This window comes from Macaca mulatta, chromosome 12 (genome assembly GCF_049350105.2).
Source record: "Macaca mulatta isolate MMU2019108-1 chromosome 12, T2T-MMU8v2.0, whole genome shotgun sequence".
Taxonomy (NCBI): domain Eukaryota; kingdom Metazoa; phylum Chordata; class Mammalia; order Primates; family Cercopithecidae; genus Macaca; species Macaca mulatta.
In genome coordinates this window covers 69,849,158-69,865,817 of record NC_133417.1, presented here as the reverse complement: position 1 = coordinate 69,865,817, position 16,660 = coordinate 69,849,158, and the positions used below count along the sequence as shown (strand labels likewise).

The 16,660-nt window shown below is 37.0% G+C and overlaps 1 protein-coding gene and 1 long non-coding RNA gene across 10 annotated transcripts in view; one reads left to right on the top strand and one right to left on the bottom strand.

The window, feature by feature from the left end:
- The window catches only part of LOC106992600 (uncharacterized), a 103,986-nt gene that overhangs the window by 32,560 nt on the left and 54,766 nt on the right, over positions 1-16,660 (bottom strand). The window lies entirely within an intron of this gene.
- SLC38A11 (solute carrier family 38 member 11) overlaps positions 1-16,660 on the top strand; it is a 56,777-nt gene that overhangs the window by 17,564 nt on the left and 22,553 nt on the right. For 7 of the 9 annotated variants that reach the window (XM_001098784.5, XM_077956598.1, XM_028830781.2 and 4 more), the window contains one exon: positions 785-864. In XM_001098784.5, the coding sequence (XP_001098784.1) occupies positions 785-864 (80 nt within the window). Of the gene's footprint in view, positions 1-504; positions 690-784; positions 865-7,621; positions 7,749-16,660 lie in introns of those variants that run through there. The other 2 variants (XM_028830783.2, XM_077956600.1) reach the window with 2 other exon arrangements.

The window sequence follows — 16,660 nt, the reverse complement described above, 5'->3', positions numbered from 1 at the left end:
TAATGAGACTCACATAAAATACAAGCAGTTTTATATTTATTTTTTCTTATCAGAGAAAGGATCCATAATGTGCTTATTCATTTAAAAATATTAAGACTAGACACACAAACCTAGCATAATGAGTGCACAGGGCACAAACACACACAGACCAGTTTATATTTTAACCAGTTGACATAATGACAGAACAGAGAAGAAGAAGCAAAACAGGCCTAGAAACACAGACCAAAGGGCAAAACCATGTAGGAAAAGTAGAGCTGGAGAGCAGAGAGGAAAAAACTGAGGTACTCCTCCTCAAAAAAATAAATAAATAAAAATAAAAATAAATTTTAAAAGGAGGGGAGGAATGTGTGTGATGTTGGAAGAAAGAGAGTAAGACAAGTAGAAGCAGCAATTATAGATAGTGAAAAAGCACATGTCAACACTAAAATAGGACTTGAAGAAAAAAGGAAACATAATTTCACTTTTACTTTGATAAGCTAAAATCACCAGTTTTGTATTCCGTGCAGGAGCCACTAAAAATTTTCAAAGCCGTATTGCATGGTGATGACAGTCATATATAATACTTGCTCACCTACTTGGGGTGGGTGCGGGGACCAACACTATGATCTGATAAGAAGTTACCTGCCTGAGATTATCAACACCAAGCTTCAAGAATAACCTACTAAAGAATTAGGCAGAAAAATCTATATGTAAGTTTACCCAATTAAAAACGAGAAAGACTTAACATTTAAAGTAAAATAATTTCTGTCCTAAACTGGCAATATCCTTGTATTTTCTTTGACAGGTCTCCCTCATCTCTACAGGTTTAACAACTCTGATTCTTGGAATTGTAATGGCGAGGGCAATTTCATTGGGTCCACACATGTAAGTTTTGTTGTTATATTTGTTAGTCTTTGGTTTATAGCCTTCACATAGATACTTAGAGGGCATAGATGCAGAAATATAAAGTAACCATGGTATCAGAAATATCATTTATCTTTGGTATTTGACAAAATGAGGTAAAATAATTACAGGTCGGTAAACATGCATTTTTCATTTGGACTCTACAAAGCTACAAAAAATTAAACCAGGTTTACTTATTATTTTAATGGCCTAAACAATTAGAATAAGAAATAATTAGAATTAGAATAAGAAAGGAATTTTGAATAGTTGAAAAGAGGAACAAAGTTTCACTAATTTGGACTGAAATAAGAAGAATAAGGGACATAGTGGATGTTTTTATCCACTAAACAAAATGAGAACACTTTGAAAACCACCCTTTATTCTCTTCTGATTATTTTCCTTAATTATTTTGTGTTAAAATACTCCATCATTTGTGAACTAAAGATAAAGACTGATAGTGGTATTTGTTTCTTTTTACTGTTATTATTTGGTCAGGTAAAATGTTGACAAATTGGTATTAGTTCCCCCAATTGTAAAAATGTTATTCATTCATGAAATTTAAAAGTGTGTGTATTGTCAATCTAAACTACACTGTGTGTATGCTTTGCTTATACAGTACATTCCCCAGATACGGACTGGGCAGTTCATAGTCACGGTCCCAAGAAAATGCTAGAATGAAACCAGCTTAGATAGGCTTTAAACACTGAATTTGGTTTCCACAATTCACAATAAATATTAGTTGAATAAATAAATAATACATTAAGGAGTTTCCAAGGTATCTTAAATGTTTTCTCTAAGCAAGACAAAGAAAAATTAATTTAAGATGTAATATTTAGCACAGTGCAAGGAATACTGGGTTTTTAATGAATGACATCTGTAAGAAAAAACATAAAAGGAAACCTAATGAATAGCCCTAATTGTTAATGCAGTGGCCAAGGTAATTTATGTTTTCTCATTGATTAATTGTTGCGCTGCAAAATTAATTCATTTTCCACTGATAGGCTTCTTAGTTTATCAGGAAAATACCAAAAAAAAAAAAAAAAAAAAAAAAAAAAAAAAAGGCCTCAGGCTAATTGGGGAAAAAGCATGAAATATCTATGAAATATCCCGTCTAAGTGCATTTGATATAGCCTTTTCTTTGAAAAAGCAAATGCGTATTTTTAAAGGATTGAAGTAAAGGAGAGAAAGCATAAATATCTGTAATGTTTATATTTTTTTCTTCAAATAATTTAATCCTGATTCACAGTTTTATTGGTCATCTCAGAATAACAAAAAAATATATAAACCAAGTAATGTGAAATGACAGAAATGTATTTTCTCAGTTCTGGAGGCTGGAAGTCAGAGATCTGGGTGCCAGCATGATAGGATTCTGGTGAGGGCCATCTTCCTGCCTTGTTGAGGGCAGTCTTCCTGCTGTGTTCTCATATGGCAGAGAGAGCCAGCAAGATCTCAGGTGTCTCTTCTTATAAGGGCACCAGTCCCGTATTGAGGGCTCTACCCTTCCCTCATGCACTTATCTAACCCTAATTATCTCTCAAAGTCTCCCGAAGGTCTCAACTCCAAATGCCAGCACAGTGAGAGTTAAGACTTCAACATGTAAATTTGGAGGGACACAATTCAATTCATAGCATTAGTGGTTTTTTTGTTTTGTTTTGTTTTTACCTTTTTTTGGAGACAGCGTCTCATTCTGTCACCCAGACTGGAGTGCAATGGTACAATCATAGCTCACTGCAACCTTGAACTCTTGGGTTCAAACAGTCCTCCTGCCTCACCCTTCTGTGTAGCTGGGACTGCAGGCATGTGCCATCACACTCGGCTAATTTTTTCTTTTATTTTTTTGTAGAGATAGAGTCTTACTATGTTGCCCAGGCCAGCCTCGAACTCCTGACCTCAAACAGTCCTGCCTCAGCCCCACGAAGTGCTGGGATTAACAGGTGTGAGCCACCATGCCTGGCCTAAGTTAGTGGTTTTGAAATGCGCCTCTTTCACTTCAATATGGCCATTTATTCATTCACTTTAGTAAACACTGAGTTTCTGTTGTTTCCAGTGATTGCGTTGTGCCCTGAGAGAAAAAGCAGAGAGAGGCCTGAATTAGCACCTGCTTCCAATTATTCACAATCAACAATGGAGAAAGGGCTTATATTAAAACCAAAAAAAAAAAAAGGAAGAAAAATCGATGACAGTACAAGGTGATAAGTGCAAAGCAGAAGCATGAAAGGGAAGCAAAGACAGTGCCAAAGTAGAGGGTGCTTAATGATCTATCCCCATCAGGGAAGGTTTCCTGGAGGAAGAAAAATATGATCTGTGTGTTTTAAAAGATGAATTGCAATTGTTCCAGATACATAGAGGGTGTGAGTCTGTATGCATTACAGACTCAGGGAAAAGTATGTATAAAAGCACAAAAACATATACTTAATTCTACTGATATTTATTTACTGATTCTACTGATATTTATTTATTGTCTGTTATGTTGGTACTGTATTCAGCTCTGGTTGTTTTTTTTTTTTTCTTTTTTTGAGACGGAGTCTCGCTCTGTCGCCCAGGCTGGAGTGCAGTGGCCGGATCTCAGCTCACTGCAAGCTCCGCCTCCCGGGTTTACGCCATTCTCCTGCCTCAGCCTCCCGAGTAGCTGGGACTACAGGCGCCCGCCACCTCGCCCGGCTAATTTTTTGTATTTTTTAGTAGAGACGGGGTTTCACCGTGTTAGCCAGGATGGTCTCGATCTCCTGACCTCGTGATCCGCCCGTCTCGGCCTCCCAAAGTGCTAGGATTACAGGCTTGAGCCACCGCACCCGGCCCAGCTCTGGTTTTTAAAGCTGAATTCACAGTAACAGAAAGCTAATAAGTATATTAAACAGAATACTATAAATGATAATTTGGGCTAAAAGTTTTAATTGTGTAAGACCAAACTGTTTTAATTGATACTTTTTATTATAAAAAGTGTTTACAGGGAAAAATCATTGGGTTATAACAAAAGTTCTTATAGGTTTGCTAAATATAGTATTATGAGGCAATATTGCGGGGGAAATATAGCTAACACAGGAAGTAAATTAATCCTCAGTTGCACCATGGGAGAACTGTGTAAAGCAATGATTCTCAACACTTGTTTCACATAAGAATCATCTGAGTAACTTTAGAAAATACTGATGCCAGAGCCCCACCTGTAGAGATTCTGAAGGAATTGATCTAGGGGGCAGGCAACTGGATTCATTATTTCGCTGTTGGGGATTCTATGAACAAAGATTCTAAAGTCTCTTGGTTTAAAGAGATTAAAATCATGAGTACATATTTTTAACTGATACATTGTTTCTAAAATTAAACCAGAGATTTTGTTATTTTAGTCACTGTTTTGTGATCATTTTTCATGATGCATTCTCTGCTTGTTTTTTTCAGTATTTTTTATGTACAAAATATCGTGTGAAATACTGTCATGAATACATAGAGAAAGAAAATATCTCTGCTTTCCAGGGGCTCGCAGTTTAGTGAAGAAGACAAAGCTATACAAATGACTCTCATAGAGGCAGTGTACCTTGATATAGAGAAAAAAGAAAGGGCAGTCCACTTCCTGGTGGGGCTCAATGAACTGATTTTTATGGCCAAAGAGCTATTTAGTTCTGTTGTCAACAAAATGTGGCCTACATCTGTCTGCCCTTCCTCTAGTAGCGATACAGTATTTTATCTGAGCCTTTGAAATTTAATAACAAGGATTATTTACTTAACTCTTTCAATATTTAGATGTTAAAGAAGTATGTTTTTTAATACTGTGCCACCTTTGATGTCTGTTTGAATACTACTGCAAACAACTTCTGTTCATCCTGGTTTACAATCAGGCTAATCAAATCCCAAGTTCAGGAGTTGGCATGGTAGCTAGTCAGGCAGGGCTTCTTTCTGAAAATACGACAGCGATGAATGCTTGTCATCCATAAAACATGAGAAATTCAATACTCCATGTGTGGTTTTCTTCATTTTCGGTTCAGATGAATGATCAGAAAACCTGTGTTTTTTTCATAGGTCTTTTAAAGTGGTGTTTGAAAAAGATCTTTAAACCCACCATCCGAAAAGGGGAAGGTCTGTAATGGCTACTGGTATTGACCTTGTTACTATGGAAACACCATTTTAGTGGTTATGTTTTAAAAATAAAACACAGTTCCATTTCCTTTTCCATAAGTCATAGGGCTATAAATTCTGCTTTTTGATATGATTTCAAATATCTCACAGTCCAATGACTTTCAGGTTTTTTGGAGATTATGTTCAGTTTTATTGTATTTTCTAACCTTTTGCTTTCTAAAAACTGAGGTGGCGAGGAAATTTAATTGCTTTTCAGAAAGTGTGCTAATATAAAAATGCAATAACAGTTCTCCCATTTTTTTAAACTAGAATCAGAGGCATTATCACTGTTTAAAAAAAAAAGCCTTCATTTAATGCCTTATTAATATTCAATTCTTTACATTCAGAATGGAAATTATAACATGCAGTCCAAATTTACAACTATTTTCCCCTCATATGACATCTTTCTTTTAGCATTTTAATCGTGTGGTATTCTAAACAAAATTCCAAAAAGCGAGTCCATACCTTAGGCATTTATACATATAAAATGTGTCTTCCACGAGGATCTCAATACACATTAGTTTCCTTAACCCTTATACATTCAAACCCTGAATTCTGCAGTTTTATGCTACACATAAAGAAGAAGTAGAGGGGGTTAAGAAAAGGATTTTTTAAAATGGGTAAAGACAGAGGAAGGCTACATATTTAAGGAAATAAATGATTCATTCTGACAAATATTAGCCACTGAACTTTTCTTTTAAGTGCACAGGTATGTGTGCAGATTTGTTATATAGGTAAATTTGTATCATGGAGGTATGTTGTATCGATTATTTCATCATCTAGGTATTAAGCATAGTACTCATTAGTTATCTTTCCTGATCTTCTTCTTTCTCCCAACTTCCACCCTCTGATAGGTCCCAGTGTGTGTTGTTCCCCTCTCTGTGTCCGTGTGTTGTGATCTTTTAGCTCCCACTTATAAGTGAGAATATGTGTTCTTTACTTTTCTTTTCCTGCATTAGTTTGCTAAGGATAATGGCTTCCAGCTCAATCCATGTTCCTGCAGAGGACATGATCTTTTTTATGGCTGCATAGTATTCCATGGTGTACATGTACCACATTTTCTTTATCCAGTCTGCCATTGATGGATATTTAGGTTGATTCTATGTCTTTGCTATTGTGACTAGTGCTGCAATGAACATAACACATTTACATGTTTTTATGAGAAAACAATTTATATTCTTTTGGTATATACTCAGTAATGGGATAGATGGGTCAAATGGTAGCTCTGCTTTTCAGATCTTTGAGGAATCACCACACTGTCTTCCACAATGGTTGAACTAATTTTACACTCCCACCAATGGTGTGTAAGTGTTACTTTTTCTCTGCAATCTTGCCAGCAGCTGTCATTTTTTAATTTTTTCAATAATAGCCATTCTGACTGGTGTGAGATGATATGTCGTTGTGGTTTTGATTCGCATTTCTCTAATGATCATTGATGCTGAGGTTTTTTTCATATGAATGTTGGTCACATGTATGTCTTTTGAAGAGTGTTCATGTCCTTTCCCTACTTTTTAATGGTTTATTTTTTTCTTGTAAATTTGTTTAACTTCCTTATAAGACGTTATATATTAGACCTTTGTCAGATGCATAGTTTGCAGAAATTTACTGCTATTCTGTAGGTTGTCTGTTCACTTTGCTGATTGTTTCTTTTGCTGTGCAGATGCTCTTTAGGTCGAGTAGATCCTATTTGTCAATGTTTGCTTTTGTTGCAATTGCCTTTGGCATTTTCGTCATGATATATTTGCCCATTCCTATGTCTGGAATGGTATTGCCTAGGTTGTCTTCCAGGGATTTCATAGTTTTGAGTTTTACATTTAAGTCTTTAATCCATCTTGAGTTAATTTTTGTATATGGTATAAGGAAGGGGTCCAGTTTCAATCTTCTGCATTTGGCTAGCTAGTTATCCCAGCATCATTTATTGAATAAGGAGTCCTTTCACCATTGCTTGTTTCTGTCAGATTTGTCAAAGATCAGATAGTTGTAGATGTGCAACCCTAATTCTGGGCTTTTTATTCTGTTCCATTGATCTATGTGTTTGTTTTTGTATCAGAACCATGCTGTTTTGGTTACTGTAGCCCTTTAGTGTAGTTTGAAGTTGGGTAGCATGATGCCTCTGGTTTTTTTCTTTTTGCCTAGGATTGCCTTGGCTAGTCAGGCTTTTTTTGGTCCCATGTGAATTTTAAAATAGTTTTATCTAGTTCTATGAAGAATGTCATTGGTAGTTTAATAGGAATAACATTGAATCTGTAAATTGCCTTGGGCAATGTGGCCATTTTAATGATATTGATTCTTCCTATCCATAAACATGGAATTTTTTTTCCATTTGTTTGCATCATCTCTGATTTGTGTGTGTGTGTGGCAATTGTGAATGGTATTGCCTTCATGATTTGGCACTCTGCTTTACTGTTGTTGGTATATAGGAGTGCTAGTGATTTTTATACATTGATTTTGTATCCTGAGGCTTTGCTGAAGTTGTTTATCGGCTTATCTTTTTTTTGGCTGAGACTATGGGGTTTTCTAGATATAGCATCATGTCATTTGCAAATAAGGATAGTTTGACTTCCTCTCTACCTATTTGTATGCCTTTTATTTCTTTCTCTTGCCTGATTGCTCTGGCCAGGACTTCCTGTACTATGTTGAATAGGAGTGGTGAGACAGGGCATCCTTATGCTGGTTTTCCAGTGGAATGCTTCCAGCTTTTGCCCATTGAGTATGATGTTGGCTGTGGTTTAGTCACAGATGGCTTTTATTATTTTGAGGTATGTTCCTTCAATTCCTAGTTTATTAAGAGTTTTTAATGTGAAGGGGTGTTGAATTTTATCAAAACTCTTTTTGGCATTTATTGAGATAATCATATCGTTTTTGTCTTTAGTTCTCTTTATGTGATGAATCACATTTACTGATTTGCATATATTGAACCAACCTTGCATCCCAGGGATAAAGCCTACTTGATTGTGGTGGATAAACATTCTAATGTGCTACTGGATTTGGTTTGTCAATATTTTGTTGAGTATTTTTGCATTGATGTTCACCAAAGATATTGGCCTGAAGTTTTTTTTGTTGATGTTGTTTCTCTGCCAGATTTTGGTATCAGGATGATGTTGGTCTCATAGAGTAAGTTAGGGAGGAGTCCCTCTTCCTCAGTTTTTTGGAACAGCTTCAGCAGGAATATACCAACTCTTCTTTGTCCATCTGGTGGAATTCAGCTGTGAATGTCTCTAGTCCTGGGCTTTTTTTGGTTGGTAGGCTATTTATTATTGATTCAATTTCAGAGCTCGTTATTGGTCTCTTCAGGGATTCAGTTTCTTCCTGGTTCAGTCTTGGCAGGGTGTATGTATCCAGGAATGTATCCATTTCTTCTAGAGTTTCTAGTTTATGTGCATGGAGGTGTTCATAATATTCTCTGATTGTTATTTTATTTCTGTGGAGTCAGTGGTAATATTCCCCTTGTCGTTTTGAATTATATTTATTTGGATCTTCTCTCTTTTCATCTTTATTAGTCTAGCTGGCTGTCTATCTATTTTTTGAATTTTCAAAAACCAGCTCCTGGATTCATTGATCTTTTGAATGTTTTTTGTGTCTCAGATCCTTCAGTTCAGCTCCGATTTTGGTTATTTCTTGTCTTCTGCTAGCTTTGGGGTTAACTGTCTCGTGGTTCTTTAGTTCTTTTACTTGTCATGTTTGGTTGTTAAATTGAGGTCTAACTTTTGGATGTGGAGCCACTGAATTTTTTGATGATGTGTAAATTGTCATCCTTTATGTTGCAAATGTAAACAAGCACAGAACCTTAACTGGTTGAAGCAAAAGAGAGTTTACTCCCTTAACTGTAAGTTCAAGGTTAGTCCTATTATTAGGATTATTAGTATGCTTGGATTTAAGAGCTCAATTAATGAAATCAGACATCGTCTCTCTTTTACCATCTCTTGCCTGTACTTCCTGTTTTGACTCTAGTTTCTGAAAGCTTTTCTCCCTGACAAGATGGTGGCAGCAATCTCAACCTACATCAATTCCAGTTCAAATCCATAGAAAGAGAAAGAATTTTCTCTTTTAAGGTACCTACAACCTCACTCACAGAATTAGTTCTGATTGGCTCTAACAAAGATATATGAGGATTATAGACCCTATCATCATGGCCTATATTGAGTTGTTTGCCTTTAGGTTACATGCCCACACCTGGATCTAGGGATAGGATGAACCCAACTAAAGCACTTGGAATAAAAATAGGGAACAGGGTGTCCCAAAGGACAGTGATGCCAGCAGAAGGGGGAGTAGCCATTGCAAGGTGCAAACTACATATGTCCACTTCAGTGATGGGAATTTCAATCAAATGATATGGGTGGAAGCCAAGTTAGATGAAATTAAGATGTAAGTGAGTGATAGGAAAGTGAATTCGGAATATCCTTCCTCCAATTTCCCCCTTCCCTGCCCTTCTCTTCTTCTTTTATGAAGAACATCTATGAATGAAAGTAACATGGTGAAACAGTGGCTTGAGAAAGTAAGAGCTCTAAAAAAGTACCATCTTTATCATGGAATATATTGAGCATGTGACATAGACTAAGCTGAAACCTAGAACCCAAAGTCCTTCATAAGTGATGAAAGGCTAGACTTTTGGATACAGTTAGGGTGATCTTGGAGAGCAGTTAAAATACTTTGTCCTTTTGAAACAATAGGATAAGAATATAAGGAGTAAATTGTGAACACATTCTAAAGATCAGTGAAGGGAATTTGAGTATTCATGCCTGATAACCTATATTTTTTCAAAGATGAGATGATTATCGGAGAGTGCAGTAAATAGGAGTAGGTTCACAACATGAATATTCTGGTTGGTTAAATTTCCTGTTGGTCTCACCATAGGAAGTGAGAAGGATCTACACATAGAAATAAAATAATAATGTATTTGTTAAATTATCTTTAGTTATATTCTGTGTGTTTTCTTCTATGTGTATTTTCTGTCTCTCACTATATTGTAAGCACTGTGAAAAGGGAGATTACATTTGCTTTGTTCACACTATATACCCATTACTCAGCAAAGTGCCTAACAAAGAATTAGAATTCAGCAAAGAATTGCTGAATCATCAATTGGATGCATGAATGAATCCATGTGCCTTCTGGTTTTAGTTCATTCAACTTGGGGATTAACTGACAAAAATTTTGAAGTAATCAGACAATAAAACATTGTCTTGAGAAAAATAAAAATTTCATACAAACACTGTCAAAGAAAATTTGCCTAAGGCTACTTTGATGCTAGTAACATTTGCTAACCAATTTGCTAAAACACCATTTGACTCCAGGCTCTGCAGCACTCACTGTTAGACTATTGGTATGTTTTACCAGGAAGATTGCCTACATGAAAGAATGCATAGAACTATTGCTTTATCTGAGTCTACATAAAAATAGGAAAGATATTTGCAAGATAATATATGCTCAGGGAGGATTAGTCCAGTCCCTGTGTTAGTGGAGCTGGAGGAACAGCCTAGGCTGCTCAATATTAAGTACTTATTTCACTCACTGTTAGTTATTTTATAAATGGAATCCATCCATAAATGGATGAACCTGTTCTTTGAACCAATAACATTTTATTAAATGTATAACTGATGCCAGTCACTCTTCCAGGTACTGGGACTATAAGATGAAGAAAGCACAGTCCTTGACCTCAGATCCCTATAGTTTGTGGAACAAACTTATGAAAGACAATCTCAATATAATAAGTAATAGAATTATGAGTAAGTGCTATGGAAACAGAGGAAAGACCCTTAGCCCAACCTGTGCAGGAAGGTAATATTTCAGGATAAGAAAATACGTGGCTTTTTGCTTTAAAAAATAAACAGGCATAAGCTGAGTCAAAAAGGGATATGGGGGACGGGAAGTTGGTAGGGACGGGTTAGAAGATAATGTAGGCAGAAATGTGTGTGACCCAGAGATGGGATACATATAACAGCAGATGGAGTTTGATGTTCTAACACTAGGAAGAACTTGGAGAAGAGGGTTATTTTGCCATTGGCTGGGGGAGCTACCATATAAAAATAAAGGCCCTCCTTTGATAATTTTCTCCAAAACTCTTTTTTTCACATTGTTTCTCAAATGCATTTTATCATAGTTTTAACAAGTGTCATATCTCCATATTATCTCTTTTGAAAAACTGCTGAAAGTGGTTCTGTACTTACTCAGTCTTTGTATGCTGCAGTAACAAAATACCACAGACTGGGTAATTTATAAAGAATAGAAATTTGTTTGTCACAGTTCTGGAGGCTGGGAAGTCTACGATCAAGGCACTGGCGTTTGGTATCTGGTGAGAGCTACTCTTTCTGCTCCCAAGATGACACCTTGAACTCTGCTTCCTCTGGAGGGGACAAATGCTACATCCTCACGTGAAGGAAGGGATGGAAGAACAAAAAGAGGCTGAACTCACTTCCTCAAGCACTTTTATAAGGGTGCGAATCTCATCTATGAGGGCTCTGCCCTAATTGCCTAATTACCTCCTAAAGGCCCCACCTCTTAATATTGTTTCACTGGGGATTAAGTTTCAACCTTAATTTTAGAGGGAATGCAAACATTCAAACCATAGCACCCACTGATCCTGACTTCCCTATCACCACAAGCTATACAGCTTCTGTATTTAGAAAGTAACTAGGGTTTTGGTGATTCTGAGCTGAAAGCTGTAGCAGTGTATAAAGGGAAATGAGCCTAGAGAGTTTGGCAGAGACCAAGATGAAGGAAAGCTTTACATGTGGTGGTGAGAAACTTGGATTTATTCTTTAGTTAATGGGGCATTGAAAGTTCTTATACAGGTGAGTAACTAGATTGAGTCTCAATTTTAATTGGACTTCTTTTGCAGTGGAGGCGAGGACAGATGGGAATATAAAGACCTGGAAGGAGACTATCTATAGCAAGGCAAGCATCCAGGCAAAAAGATTCCATTTGCCAGTGGAAATGATATAAGGATAAGACTGGTAATGAAGAAGAGGGGAAGCTCAAGTAATTTTAAGCTGGTAAAATCAGGAGAACTTAGTGACTGATTGAATGAAGGCACTAAGGGTATAGGAGTTACCTAGGGTGATGCCAAAGTTTCCAGCTTGGAGAACTATGTGGGTAGATGGCCCAGAACTCACTGCCAATGGAAGAAAATAGAAGAGTCTGCCAGCAAACTAACACTTACTTAGTGTCTACTGGGTAAGTCACTCTTCTACGTACTGGGGCTATTAAGACCAATATATCACACTCCTTTTCTGAAGACCTCTTACAGCTTATTAGAATGTGGGGTGGGGCAAAGGTCACCTAAAAGATAACCTCAGTGGACTATTTAATAGAATTATGAATATGCTGCTAGAGAGACACACAGGGGTCTACCTTTTTAAATGTGATTTACCAGGATATGAAGGAAAGATGATCTGGAAAAAATATATAGTATATTTTAAATATATCCTCATTTTGTGGAATCCTTGTGGGAAGAGGAGTAGAAGTCACTCATCCTTTTGGAAATGCAAGTCTGGATTTTGGAAAGGGTATGCGGACAAAACTGTACAGAGACTGCATATAAGGTGAAGAGAGGCACAATCCAAGTAGAACCCCAATGACAGAGAATTATGTGGACATCACATCTGAAATTACGTTTATTTTTAATTTAAATTCACATGATATTTTAATTCTGTTTTGTGAAAAAGCACAACAAAGAACCAAAGCAACACCCATAATTCTCACAAGTTTTCATTATATTAAAAAAGTGAGGCCGGGCGCGGTGGCTCAAGCCTGTAATCCCAGCACTTTGGGAGGCTGAGGCGGGCGGATCACAAGGTCAGGAGATCGAGACCACAGTGAAACCCCGTCTCTACTAAAAATACAAAAAATTAGCCGGGCGCGGTGGCGGGCGCCTGTAGTCCTAGCTATTCAGGAGGCTGAGGCAGGAGAATGGCGTGAACCCAGGAGGCGGAGCTTGCAGTGAGCCGAGATCGCGCCACTGCACTCCAGCCTGGGCAACAGCGTGAGACTCCGTCTCAAAAAAAAAAAAAAAATTAAAAAAATAAAAAAATAAAAAAATAAAAAAAATAAAAAAGTGATATCCTGCCCCCTCCCACCTATACTCTGCCCTTTTAATCCAAACCCACAGAGGTAAACACAGCTAACACCAATTTTTAAGTGTTAACAGAGGAATTAGAGACCACCCAGTAGGTGACAGAATAAGAATTAAAAGAGACTGGTGTCCCAAATGGCAAAAATGAAGTATTTGTGATGTTTATGGTGTCAAGCTGTGCTAGCTTTTTATGTGATTCATATTTTAAAAATTTATATTTCAGCAAAAAAAGCATAAAGTTTTATGTAAATTTTAACTAGAAATCAGTTTTTAAATAAATTTATTTTTAAGGTTTAATGAAAATTTGATCCATTGTCTTTTTAAATTAGATATGATTTACATCAAGGTTTTCTTACAGGATGTACAGAACTAATTAGAATATATACTTTTTAAATAATTTCAACTTTTATTTTATATTCAGGGGGTACATGTGTAGGTTGGTTACATGGATTTATTGGATGACACTGAGGTTTGGAGTACAAGTGATCCAGTCACCTGTACAAATGATCCCATCATTACTGTGGTAGTGAGCACATTACCCAATGGGTAGTTTTTCAACCTTTGCCCCTCCTTCTTTCCCCTCTTTAGTAGTCTGTGTTCCCAGTTCCAGTATCTGTTGTTCCCATCTTTATATCCACATGTACCCAATGTTTAGCTCCTACTTATAAGTGAGAACATGTGGCATTTGCTTTTCTGTTCCTGTGTCAATTTGCTTAGGATAATGGCCTCCAGCTGCACCTATGTTGCTGCAAAGGACATGATTTCATTCTTTTTTATGGCTGCATAGGATTCCATGGTGTATATGTACCATATTTTCTTTATGTAATCCAATGTTGATGGGCACCTAGATTGATTTTACATCTTGGCTATTGCGAGTACTGCTGTGGTAAACATACAAGTACATGCGACTTTTTTGTAGAGTGATTTATTTTCCTCTGGGTATGTACCCAGTAATGGAACTCCTTGGCTGAATGATAGTTCTGTTTTAATTTATTTGAAATATCTCCAAACTGCTTTCCACCATGGCTGAACTAATTCACATTCCCACCAATAGTGTATAAGTGTTCCCTTTTCTCCACAGCCCCACTAACATTTGTTATTTTTTATTTTTCAAGACAGGGTCTTGCTCTGTCATCCAGGCTGTAGTGCGGTGGTGCAATCATGGCTCACTGCAACTTTGACCTTCTAGGCTCAAGTAATCCTCCTACCTCAGCCCCCTAAGTAGCTAGGACTATAGGTGTGTGCCACCACGCATGGCTAATGTTTTTATTTTTGTAGAGATGGGGTCCCAGTTACATTGCCCAGGCTGGAAGCATGTTTTTTTGTTTGTTCGTTAGTTTTCACTTTTTAATTATAGCTATTCTACTAGTGTGTGATGGTATCTCATTGTGGTTTTGATTTGCATTTCTCGGATAATTAGTGATGTTGAGCATTTCTTCATATGTTCATCGGCTGTTTGTATGTCTTCTTTTCAGAAATGTCTGTTCATATCCTTTTCCCACCTTTTAATGGAGTTATTTGGTTTTTGCTTGTCGAATTAAGTTCCTTACAGATTCTGGATATTGGAACTTTGTCATATACATAGTTTGTAAATATCTTCTCCCATTCTGTAGGTTGTCTGTTTAGTCTGTTGATAGTTTCTTCTGCTGTGCAGAAGCTTTTTAGTTTAATTAGGTCCTACTTGTCAGTCTTCGTTTTTGTTGTGATTGCTTTTGAGGACTTAGCCATAAATTCTTCGCCAAGGCCAATGTCGGGAAGGGTATTTCCTAGGTTTTCTTTAGGATTTTTATAGTTTGAGGTCTTACATTTAAATATTTAATCCATCTCGAGTTAATTTTTGTGCATGGAAAAATGTAGGGGTCCAGTTTCATTCTTCTGCATGTGGTTAGCCAGTTATCTCAGCACCACTTATTGGATAGGGAATCCTCTCCCCATTGCTTATTTTTGCTGACTTTGTCAAAGACCAGATGGTTGTAGGTGTGTGGCTTTATTTCTGGATTCTCTATTCTGTTCCACTGGTCTATGTGTCTGTATACTAGTACGACGCTTCTTTGGTTACTGTAGCCTCATAGTATAGTTTGAAGTCAGATAATGTGATGCCTCTGGCTTTGTTCTTTTTACTCAGGGTTGTTTTAGCTAATGGGGCTTTTCTCATTCCATATGAATTTCAGATTTTTTTCCCTAAATTTGAAAAATGATGTTGGATAGGAATAGTGTTGAATCTGTAGATTGTTTTGGGTAGTATAGTCATTTTAATGATATTGATTCTTCCAATCCACAAGCATAGACTGGTTTTCCCATTTGTGTGTGTGTGTGTGTGTGTTTAAATGAATCAGTTTTAATATTCAGAGTGATTCCTAAGAAGAATTTTCCTGAGCAGCTTTATATATTAATGTAAACCATGGTTGTCTATAGAACAGAATCAGAATATAAGTGAGCTGAGAATGAGGAAGTGACAAGAGCTTTCAGTGGATGCAGGAGCTGGGGGAAGTGGCCAGATCTGCTTGTCATTAATAACTTGTGGTGTGACAGGCAACATGGAGCCTTTGTTTTGTGTCATCCAAAGCACTTAACTCCCAGGTGTGTCTGGCTAAAAAGGCTAATACATGAGGCTCTTACAACAAAAATGCAGGCTCTGCTGGAATTGTATATTTGAAAGTGCCTCTGTTTAACTGAAAGGGGTTGGGCAGGTAGCATAGAGAAGCATGATGTTTTTTGATTCTCCTGATCCAGAGGTTTAAGTTCTGAGGCTCCTTTTTATCAGTCTGCAGAGACTGGAGCTCCCTTTGATAGGACTTGCTTCCTACTACGTTGCCTTATTGTTATTCACCTGTTAAAAACTAGGCTAAAATTTCAGAATGCAAGAATCCAAACTGAGACAATATTGCAAAATGAATTTAACTCCCCAAAGCTCTCCATCTCCCACCGCAACCCCCATAAACACAAACGGTTTATTAAAAATATATAATGAAGCATTCGTTTAGATTTTCCAGGGTAAGGGAAGCAATTAATTTTAAAAGTGTTTGCTGTTCTAAGGCTACAAACTGCTGTAAGCCAGTTCCTATTTTTGTTAGTACTAAAATATTTTGAAACACTTGAATCATTGCTGTTAAAATGATCTAAATTTTACAGTAGCCTTCATTATTTGCCTAGATCTTTTTAAAGCTTTCTAAGGTATGATAAGGAATTCTGCTTCTTCTCAGTGTTGTTTTTATTTGCATTTATTCGATGTATTTATTTTTCTCAAAAGAATACATTCACAGGCCAGGCAAGATGGATCACACCTGTAATCTCAGCACTGTGGGAGGCCAAAGCAGGAGGATCCCTCAGACCAATGGTTCAAGACCAGCCTGGACAACATAGCAAGACCCCCACCTCTGCAAAAAAAAAAAAAAATTAAAATTAAAAATATAGCCAAGTGTGGTGACATGCACCTATAGTCCTAGCTTACCTGGGAGACAGAGGCTGGAGGATCTCTTGAGGCTAGGAGTTTGAGGCTGCAGTGAGCTATGATCACACCACTGCTCTCCAGCCTGGGGTTACAGTGAGACCCTGTCTCACAAATAAAATAAAGTAAAAGAAAAGAAAAGAAAATTTATTAAC